At 35.6% G+C, this 11,415-nt stretch overlaps 1 protein-coding gene across 5 annotated transcripts in view; it reads right to left on the reverse strand.

The window, feature by feature from the left end:
* Positions 1 to 11,415, reverse strand: part of CDIN1 (CDAN1 interacting nuclease 1) — a 229,711-nt gene that overhangs the window by 153,073 nt on the left and 65,223 nt on the right. For 4 of the 5 annotated variants that reach the window (XR_003681836.1, XR_003681835.1, XM_007128496.2 and 1 more), the window contains exons 2-4: positions 10,088 to 10,133; positions 9,132 to 9,196; positions 2,030 to 2,090 (exon numbers count right to left, since the gene is read on the reverse strand). Coding sequence is in view for 3 of the 5 variants with exons in the window: in XM_007128496.2 (XP_007128558.1) it covers positions 2,030 to 2,090; positions 9,132 to 9,196; positions 10,088 to 10,133 (172 nt within the window). In the remaining 2 variants the exon portion in view is untranslated. The remainder of the gene's footprint in view (positions 1 to 2,029; positions 2,091 to 9,131; positions 9,197 to 10,087; positions 10,134 to 11,415) is intronic. The other variant, XM_055088332.1, reaches the window with a different exon arrangement.

Below are 11,415 nucleotides of genomic sequence, written 5' to 3' on the forward strand. Positions count from 1 at the left end.
GACTGATCTTGTTATTACTAACAAAGCAAGATTTCCTAAAATGTTCATTTTTAGCCTTGAAATAGGAAAATTAGCATTAAGATATTTATAAAATCAATGACGACCACAGAGTCCCTACCCTCCAAATCAAATTTGTTCTTATTTAAGAGAGCTGCTACACACTGTAATATATCAATGTTATATATTTCTCATCAATTTTTACAGTTTTCATTGATTAAATATATAGTGACTCATAAAGCATTACCATCACATCAATTGTCACCAGATGCAAGCATATGTCATTTAGGTATTAAGTATCATATAAAAATGGCAGCTTGGTTGTTTAGAAGCCATAATCTGGTACCAGTCGTTCCCAAATTTCCCTAATGCATTAGCAATCTCTCAGAAAGTGCTATTATCTCTGTACTAATCCGCAGCCAAAGGAGAGAAAACATCTTTAAATAACTATTTCTTTTCTTTGATTAAACACTACTATATATTCATGGTAAATAACAGGTTTACTGATATAGGAGAAAATGTGTCAGTGGGTTAAAATTTTCCATATTACCAGAGGATGGAAGTTGAGGTCAGCTAAATAAGCTAAGCTCAACAGAAATATCCATTAAAAATTCAAATGAATACAAATTGCTACTATATAAAACTTATGCCACCAATATCATCTATAAAAATGGCTACCACATTTGCATTACACTCTTTCTAAATGCTGTATCAAGAATGCTTTTATTTTCATAAAGAACACTCTTCTTTCTCATAAAGAACAATCACTAAATTCTGAATTAGTTATAGCTCAGATACTTCAAGTTGCTAATAGAATCGACTAATAATGAAGTCTGGAGACATTTAAAAACCACCTTGCTCTAGAAATTAAAAAAAAAAAAAGAATAAAATATCAATAGATGTTTTGCTAGGAGGAGGAAATTCATTCTATATGTTAACTATCCTATCAGATTGTGTAGACATTGCCTAGACTATTAAAACCTTCTAGTAACTTATAGGTAATTACTCATTGGCTGACTGTAGTGGTGCACAGCAGACAGAAGCTGTGAGAGAAGCCATCCTTCCCTGCTAATATAACATGGAGAACTCGCTGCTACTGCAACACTTAATGCTCACAGTACCTAGTCATCTTTAATGCAAACACACATTTTCTGCCTTGCTTCTGTGTTTTCCATTATAATGCAACACAAAAATAGTGTACATTTCATTCCATCCCTATGAGGTTTGCATAAGCAGCTGCAAGTCAGACTAAATATTGTATTGCTCTTATTACGGTGGATAAATATTTTAAAGTTTAGGAATTAAATATTTTATTTTTTCTGTATGATCTCTGCAACTATTATGAACTTTTTACAGCGTCTTCATTCATGGGAAGTCTTTGGGGTTTCCTTTTTTAAATGTAAGACTATTATTTGTTTCCCCAAACAGAAGCAGATAAGAGTTAACAGATAAGTTCAATAAATCACTTCATGCTTGGTGTTAATAAGAAGAGTATGCTTCTTCATATAAAGAAAGGCTTTTCTAGAAGGCATGTATCTTTTATTATAATAAAAGTTTGCCAACAACAACAACAAATGAATCAAGTAAATGTTACATCTTTAGGTACACAATTTCTCTCTTCATTTTTATGACAGCATAGATTTTCTTGGCATACATCTCTGTACTTGACACAGGTATGTCTCACACTAAATTAAGACAACACATCTAAAGAAGAGCATGTCCTGAGCTGTTTGATTGAAATTTCCCACAAAATAAGAAATCAAGAAGCTGTTTACACATGTGCTTTAAAAGAAGTAGACGAATTATGTTAACTGATTTATTAATATATGAAGTTCTTGGTCCAATTATTAAAAGTACAAAGAGACCAGGGAGCAATTTAAATGTCTACTGCATCTAAGATAAAATGTTTTATCTGCTCTGCATTTCAAAATCATTTTTATTTTAAGGTTAATTATAATTCTAAGCAAAGCTACTCTAGACAGGCCCCTTAGGTTTTATGTAAGTTTAAATAAAATAATAACAATAACTTTACCTCATTGGCTAGCTCCAGGAGTACTGGGGCAGCTCCATTTTTCCCCACTCCATTCAGATACCTAGACAAGACAAAGCCAAGTGGTAATGCAGTGACAAGAAAAGGCTGTCAGCATCTCCTGTGTATACATGTTTCTCCTGGGCAAATGCCATGCTCAACTCTAGTTAAAGTATGCTACTGTCATAGGAAAGCACTGAAGGGAAAAGAATAACAAAAACAACTTACCTCAAAACCACTGGCAACTAACTAACTGAAGTTGGGGACAGGAGGTCTGAGTACACAGGTCTCCCTTGTGTTCACCTCCTAACATGTAAAGTGAACACAGAGGTGATTTTGAAAAGAACTCTCCCTATCACCCTGGCTTTATCTATACCACAGCCACTCATGGGAAGGAAATAAGTTTACTCCTGAAAAACGCATCCATGCAAGCATATCACTTTTTTATTTACTTTTAGTTCATAGGATTGCTTGACACCTTATTAGGAAAAAAATGGAACAGACTTTTCATCAGTGGGTCAGCACACCTTTAATAGGTAATACAAGCCATCATCTTATCTGCTCTGGATTTCTGTCATAAACTCCAGCTCTCCTCATCCCCTAACCCTGCAAAACAAACAAACAAACAAACAAACTCCCCAAATTCATCCCAGACATGGAAGCCAGAGTGATTTTTTTTAGAACAAAAATCTGAACATACCATTCTCCTCCTTAAAACACTTCAAAAGCCCCACATTAAATCTCAAGATTAAATTATAACCACTTAAAAATTCTTGTAAGGATCTTCATAATCTGGTTCCTACCTACTCTCTTCAGCCAGCCTCATCTCTAGTCACTGTTCCCCACTCCAGCCCTTCACCTGGATAACTCCTGATTCAGACTGTATGTCGCCTTTTTCATCCACCATGACCTGGGAGAACATTAAGTGTACCCCATGTGCAATCCAGGAGCACCTTGTTCATCTCTCCATCACTTAGCCCAGAACACTGCATCTGCTGAGTTACTTGTCCACCTCAAACCCATCCCGACTGTAAGGCTGAAAGCCTCATGAAAGTAGAAGAATTTCATTTTATTCAATTTATTATGCCTAGCACGGTTCTTGGCTTATAATAGGTGATTATATTATAATATTGAATACATATTTTTTCTCTAATAAATGAGTAATTAAATAATTTTTAAAAGCCATTTTAGTCAAGAAAATAAAATTAAGTATGAACATTTTCTCTATAGTATACTGTTTGATTGAATAAACTAACAACATTTGTTTGATAGTAAAAATCAAAGTCAACAGGTGAGGTTTCCCTGTAACTGCCAGAAGCAAATACTAAACTAAACTACATTATTTCACAGGTATGCTTATAAAGATGTATGATTTCCAATCAACGACGTGGAATAAAATCAAATGACTTAAGGTGGGGAAAGTTTCAGGATCATTATAACTTCAAAGTAATTCTAATAAATCCATTTTCATCTATTGGCCCTTTCTTGAATAAATTGTTTAGGCATCTAACTGGGAAATAAGTACTTTCATTTCAGGAGCAAGGGAAAAACAAAACAAAAATAAAAACAAACAAGACAAGTGTGGTTTAGGGAAAGATCCCTGGGAAATAGGTCAGCTCAGACCTTCATGTCAACTTATAGAACTTCCATTGCACTGACAGGTCTGCTCAAGGAACAGTCAGTTTCGTCGAGTCGGAGCAACTAACCAGAGCGTACATTCATTAAGCATTCTGATTCTGGGTCAGGGTATTTAAGCCTATATTGATAATAGTATATCTTTACAACTCTCTACTTCACATTCATTTATCCCACAAATATTTTTGAGAGCTAACTAGTTGTCAGGCCTTATTCCAGGTTCTAAAGAAACAGAAGGGAACAAAACTTCTTTGGTTCCTGCCATCACAGAGATTATATAACAGTGAAGAGACAGAGAAGAAAAAGAGAAATAAATATAGAAAGTAATGACATATGCTACAATATAATATAAATTAGATGGGTTGGTCAGGAAGCCCCTCTCTAAGGAAGTGACACTGAAATAGAAACCCACAAGAAGGAAAGCAGCAAGCCAAGAGAGGAAGAACATTCCCAGCAAAAGAACAGTAAGTACAAATGTCAGGAATGTGCCTGGGCTATCTGAGGACTGGGAAAGGCTCTAGTGAGTCCAGAGCAGAACCTCTTCTCAGGGGTTAATTTGGAAAGAATGAAAGAGAACAGCTAGACCCCAGATCACTGCCTGTGCCCGGAAACTATCATTTTGAGTCCAAATTATATGGTTTCATATAAATGCTGCATCAATCACAATCCTGGTAATGACCAATAGAACACTTCTATTAAGTTTAAAGCAACAGGAGTTGGTCAAACGACAACATTAGCCCCCTATATCTGTATAGTCTATATAATATTTGAAGCATGTTCATACTTAATACGGTGGGAATTCCTAATCATGAGCTTGATTACTCTTCCCAGTTGGTCATATAAAGAAACTAAACTCCACAGTACTGATGAAACCCATCTGGGCTCCCCTAGCTGGTAAGCAGTAAATCTCTGAAATGGACCGCTGATCTCCCAAAGCCTACTGAGGTGTCCTCATATGCTGAAAAGGGCAGACCTGCTTCTAACTGTATTTATTCCCCAATTTGTTTCCCACCTATGCCTTATAACACTTCAGAAGTGCTAGGGAAAAGAAATTAAGTTAAAATTAATCTGAAGTTGCATTTGTCCTTTCTGGGAACTTTAACTGTCCCCCATATCAAGTGACAGATCAGGTTTCCTCAAATTTTTAGATATGCAATCAAAGGAGCATGATAATTACAGAAAACATTCAGTAAGGTCATAATCAGAAATTCCTAATGCTACCCTTCTCTCCATCCTCAAAACATCTTGTGCAAACTTACAGCATAGACTATTCACACAGTTATAATGGGTTGTTTCTCCCTCCTTGGGGTAGGGCTACACAAATCAGTGTTGAACCTTCATCCAACAGGTCCTTAGCAAAGATCTGAATTGTAACTCGGATATAAAAATGTAATCCTGAACACTACATTAAGGTGACCTGGGCTACCTTCCTGATGCCTATTTGCAAATTGAAATTACTTTGCATAGACTGTATGTCATCCTCCAGCTTTGCCACAGGAGGACTAACAAATGTACACCTCGTGGGTGAAACCATCCTTAAAAGATCTTCCAATAAGGTCCATTTTATGACGTTTTTTGAGTGTGAAAGATCTATTAGCATCTAAGATTAAAAATAATATGTATTGATTTTAAATATAAGGCAAACTTATTTAGTCTTAATATTTTTATAACAACTATAATGGTAAAACTTCAAAAATCTACCAAAATTCTTCACTAAGCTTACATCTGAATACCACCTTTGCTGATTCTATATCGAAAATCTCTGGAATCCATCTCCATGCATGCAACTATTTTCCCACTAAACAGAGCAGCTGAGGACAGGTATTGTGGTTCTTATACTTGGTTCCTGGCATAGTAGATGCGACACAGTGAATGCAAAGTAAATGGTGCTAATTAAACAAAAAAGTGGTTCAAATTTTTAGAAACTATCTGTATCATGTGATATCAGTAACATATTTGAACTAGCCTTTTTTCCATGTGAACATCTGAATAAAATCCAAAATCTGATTCTGCAAAGCTAATAAAGCTGGCCCCTCAAACAGTGTGTGTTGAGAGAAGGGAGGAGATGAGAGACAGTATTTTTAAACTTTGCTATTGATGAGGAAACTTGTAAAGCTGACCAACTTGCGTGTGTTTGTGTATGTGTGCGTGTGCACATATATGCCCATGTGCACTGATCTAGATAAATCTAAATAAATTTTACCAAGTATGTTTCCTGTTTAGAACTAAATGCCATTAGTACAGTGGGAAAGAATAGAGAATTCTTTTCAACATGAACAAGCTGTGTCTATACACACACAACATGAAGAACTGATGAAATGTCCTCAGTAATTCAAAAGCTTAGGAAAACATTTTCTACTGTTGTTTGGATACTTTGAAGTTTCAGTTAACCATGATGGAATCATGCTGTGGATTGTATGGTCTTTAATACAGACTTCAAATTCTGAATTGAGAACATCTCAATGCTAGCAAGAATACAGAGACACAGGAATTCTCTGATATTGCTAGTAGAAATGTAACCATTACTATCTTTCTAGATGGTAATTTGACAACATATAATAAAATCATTAAATGCTCATTGTTTGCACTAGTAATTCCATCTACAGAAATATTAAGAAACTAATTCAAATGCAAAGACTTATGCACCAAAATATGTATCACAGTATTATTTATATCAGAATATTGGAAACATATATGTTCAACAGAAGAATAATTCAGTAAATTATGATACCTTCATATGAAGTAATGAAATAAAAATGTTTATAAAACGCTCTCTTCAAAATAATATCATGTTATATATATTTTTCCAAGTATCAAGTTCAGAATTCACAGTTGCATATATAGGATGACCTCATCTATGTAAAAATGGATTGACAAAAGACTGGAATGAAAAACACCAGTGGTTATCTATGGGTGCCACAATTATGGGCAATCCATTCATTTCTTTTTTATACCACTAAAAATGTGCTTAATTTTCACAATAGGCATGTATTACTTTTACAAAAGAAAAAAAAAGGAAGAAATTGTTGAGACTGTCAAACTGCTTAAGTATGTTTTGATATAATTTTGCCTTTATTCTAATCAGCTGGGAAACAAAAAACTTTTCAAGGCCAATTTACCACAGAGAATACAGGGACATTCAACCTGCACATTTAGAACAAGAGACCTGTGAGGTCAAATCATCTGAAAGGTAACAACACAGCCCATCTACAAGCACAAAGTGCAGGGCAGAAAAGTCAGGAAGCGGGGTGGTAAAGTAAGAAACTAGTCGGACTGCTTTCCTATTAGACGGTCCATTATAGCTTAACTTCAAGATTGTGTTTCAAATGTCGTGACTCCTCAAAGTAATTGAGGTTCTCACATTTAACTAAACTTAAAGAAATACAAATATGTTTCTATATTTTCATTATTACCCAATCAACTGTTCGAGTAACCATACTTAAAGATCTTTGTTTTTGGCCTAAACTAATCAGGTAATCCAATAAAGTATGTTCATACCTCAGAAATCAAACATACTTAAAAAAAAAAAATTATTTATTTATTTATTTTATTTTTTGGCTGCGTTGGGTCTTCACTGCCGCGCGCGGACTTTCTCTAGTTGCGGCGAGCAGGGATTACTCTTTGTTGTGGTGTGAGGGCTTCTCATTGCGGTGGCTTCTCTTGTTGCGGAGTACAGGCTCTAGGTGCACGGGCTTCAGGAGTTGTGACTCACGGGCTCTAGAGCACGGGCTCAGTAGTTGTGGCGCACAGGCTTAGTTGCTCCGCGGCATGTGGGATCTTCCCAGACCAGGGCTCGAACCCGTGTCCACTGCATTGGCAGGCGGATTCTTAACCACTGTGCCACCAGGGAAGCCCCTCAAATATAGTTTTTAATGAAATGAAATATTTTAAAAGTAGCATTTAGAGATCTTAGAAATCATCTAATTAAAACGGCCTTTTTATAATGAAAAAAATGATTATTAGAGGGCAGCCCATGGCCTGTTAGCAAATCTCTAAATTTCTAGGAAATGCTTTATTTTCCCTTGTTGATGTTAACTGGGCCTTAAAATCTGGAATAGAACCATACTTTTATATGAAAGCCTAAGACTATAAATTTTATAAATAAGAATGTATTTTTTGACACGTGAGCCACTTTTCAGTCTTTCCGTGGAGAGTCTGGTTGCCAAAGCAGTTGTTGGCTTCACAGCACTTCATGGGCCTTTCTCAATTTTATACGTATGATGTAGATGATGACTTTAATTTAAATGTTAATTTCACTGAGGAGATTATGACTTTTGAATAAATCACTTCAAACTTTACAAAGACTTCTTAAAGAGTAACCCTCCTAGATATAAAAGTGTGTGTGTGTGTTTGTGTATGCATGTATATTTCTTTAACAGACACTTCTACTCAAAACAGAATATATCTTTCACCACTATGGCATAGTGAATACTTTTTTAAAAATCTAACTTCAATAACTTTTCAATAAACACTCAATTCTTAAAAAAAAATGACTTTACAGAAACATAAGACCAATATTTTATCTGCATATTCATTTAATTCATAGAATTTTCGTGCATAAAAATCATTCATCTAAAATCGGTGTCACTCTCACCACAGAAAGATTGCTCTGTCAATCTTAAATGTAATAATTTAAGAGCATATTTCAAACTGTTTTCCTTTCCAGTATGCCCTTAAAATATTTAAGAAAGCAACCAATAATTTCTAATGCAAACCATAACCATTTACCATTATAAGTTATTCAGTCATATTACAAAGCCAAAAATTTTTTAATTTTTTAAAAAAGGAGCTATTTTAAAGATTCTTTTTGTTTCAGAACAAGAGGTTGGGAACTATAATAAATTAGGCTGAATTTAAAATATCTCCTGAACATCATGTTATTGATTCAATACTCAAGACTTTCCTTTTAAAATATAAACCCCTCTTAAAATCTGACAGTTGTGCATTATTATGTGTCTCCATATGTCCTTACTTGATTTATATCTTTTTTTGCCTTTCTAAAATGGCTAACCCAATACTGACGATGCAAAATACAACTGTACCAAAATTTAATCTTATTTTCTAATATACTTTTCAACTTGCTGATTTAAATAAGAAATAGAATTGGTTTGAGAACTTTCACATATACGTGTAGATATACGTATGCATGAACATACGCATCTATCCAAGATATGCGCTTACAATCAGTTTCAAGCATCCAACTGAGATTTTCTAATACTGGAACAATTTCTTACATAGTAAAGATTTCACACACATGTAAATTAAGATGGTCTCACCATATTCTTTAAATCCATACAACAGAGTATTTGAGAAATTTTTAAAAATATACTTGAAGTCTTAAATAAGAGAGTTAAAACAAGATGCCTTGGAATGTTATACAGAAAATCAATTTATTAATCTAATTTATTCATAATTATTATTACAATTAATAGGTATTATGATACCCTCTAGTGGGGCAGGCAGGTCATACCTCTGGTAATAACTTTCAATCGCTTCCGAAGTATGATGTTTGGCATGTGTTCTCTTAATATGTTTCTGAAACAAAATAAAAAAGATTTTTATGTTGTGTCACAGATCAGGTTCAAGAACAAAAATGACACATTTCTGGATCCCAATGTCTAACATAAAGGGCAAACCGAATAATAGTTTGGGGATTTGGGTGGTGGTAGATCTTTTTCCCCTTCTACTCTATGAACCTATGCATTTTAATCTCTATTGCGTGGCTGGGATGTCTCCAGACTGTACCACAAGGTACAGTGTATATGTAAAAGCCAACAGGGTCATAGTAATTGAATCTAAATTAAGTTTGCTTAGGGTTGTAGAGGGCAGAGAAAAACTTGTTCCCTGTTTCAACCTTTGTATTAATTTTGCCTCAATTCAATTCCATCTAAGTCCTCTGCACTCTAGTTCTACAATCCAATTGCCATTTTTAACCAGAAAGAACATTGCTTAAAAACAACTTATTTGAAAACTACAAAAAGTAATTCCATAGAGACTTGCCACTTGACTGACACCTGTCATCTCATGATAAATGACTCCATTTTCTGCCTCTCTTGCCTTCTGCCACTCCAGCAATGGTCATTTATCATCATCTCTGTCAGCAATGGAAAGCGGCACTGACAGTGCAAGTCAGCAAACATTTAGCACATGGAACCACGCAACACAGGGAAATTATTATTGTCAGAATAATAATGGTTTAGCATAATTTATTACAGGTCCACCAAATAAGCAAAGGCTAGATGTTATTAGACAGATGGATGGGTAGGCTTGGCAGGCCTCCACTGAGACGCAGGCGGTGCTCGATGTGGAAAGGAGAATATCCTCCAACCCAATCAGAGAGCTGGCAGTTCAATTACAAAGAAATAAAGGGACATTCATCATTCAATTAGGCACCTGTCAACCCTCACAAAGGAGAAAACTTCTAACCTGGTACTCCTGGGAGAAGATGCTCAGCAGAGTGGCCTGCGATTGACTGGAACAAATAAAAGAAGGACAAAGTTAATTACTGGAGTGCACGGCAAAGAAACAAAAGAGAAAGGAGCTTCAAAGGTAGGCCTGCTGCCCTGTAATCTAACAGAACATGAAAACAAGTGTGGAAAAGTTGTTCCAGATGAACACCTCAAACAAAGGCTTCCTGCTGCTAGGTCAAGGAGACAGAAAAAGGGAAAGGGGAAAATATGGATGGTCTCAAAGCAAACTATCATATGATTTGGATTTTCTTAAACTTTAGAATGATTATAAATCATATCTGTACCATGCAGGTATGTTAAAAGGGACCAAAAGAGGCAAGGTTTATTCCCATTGATAAATGATAGTTAAATCCCATAAACAGTAGAAAATGCAGTTCATTCACTGGCAACATTCTGAAATTTATTTTGTTAGCAGGTAGGTATCCTCTTCTGTAGGTCTCTCAGATTCAAGGGGGGAAACTCTGCTCTTCACTAGAAGTAGCACAGAGACCACTGGAACATTCCCACCGATACTGGCCTGCTTTGAAAATAGAAGCTTTCATAGCAGAAAGCCGAGGTCCTTGAGGACAGCATTCCCTAAGACTTCCATAAGCCTTATTCATCTAAGACTCCGTGCAATGTCAAACACCTGGCAATGAAGCAACCTGGAAAACATTCTTCCCAAGTGAGAATTTTCCTCTTACAATTGTTAACATTTAGAAATGGAACAGAATTTTTTTTCTCTAAAAAGCAATCAATAGCCCACTACTATTCTTTTTGATTGCCTCCTGTAGATACAGCTGCCTTATCATATCTTGAAAACAATTAATTATTTCTGATATATTTTCCTACCAAATGCTATCCGAACAAATTACAGTGTTAGTAATTCTGCTTTTATAGTACACCAAAGCACTGTGAATAATTAAAATTTTTCTATTCATGAATGAGACTGCTTAAGCCCATCACAGGTAATTTGGAGAGTATGAAATAAAAGCAATGACACCATATTTCTTTACTCACTGTCAGTACTGTCATCTCTTGCATATCATTACAGATTTGGCTTCTAACCCCTTTCCACTCTTATTAGATTACAAAAGAATATGTTTAAAACAAACACCATAAATGTTTATCAAGGAAAACCAATAATTACTAAAGGACTGTTTTTTTGTTTTTTTTTTTGTGGTATGCGGGCCTCCCTCTGCTGTGGCCTCTCCCGTTGCAGAGCACAGGCTCCGGACGCGCAGGCCCAGCGGCCATGGCTCACGCGCCCAGCCGCTCCGCGGCACATGGGGTCCTCCCGGACCC

This window comes from Physeter macrocephalus, chromosome 11 (assembly GCF_002837175.3).
Source record: "Physeter macrocephalus isolate SW-GA chromosome 11, ASM283717v5, whole genome shotgun sequence".
Lineage (NCBI taxonomy): Eukaryota > Metazoa > Chordata > Mammalia > Artiodactyla > Physeteridae > Physeter > Physeter macrocephalus.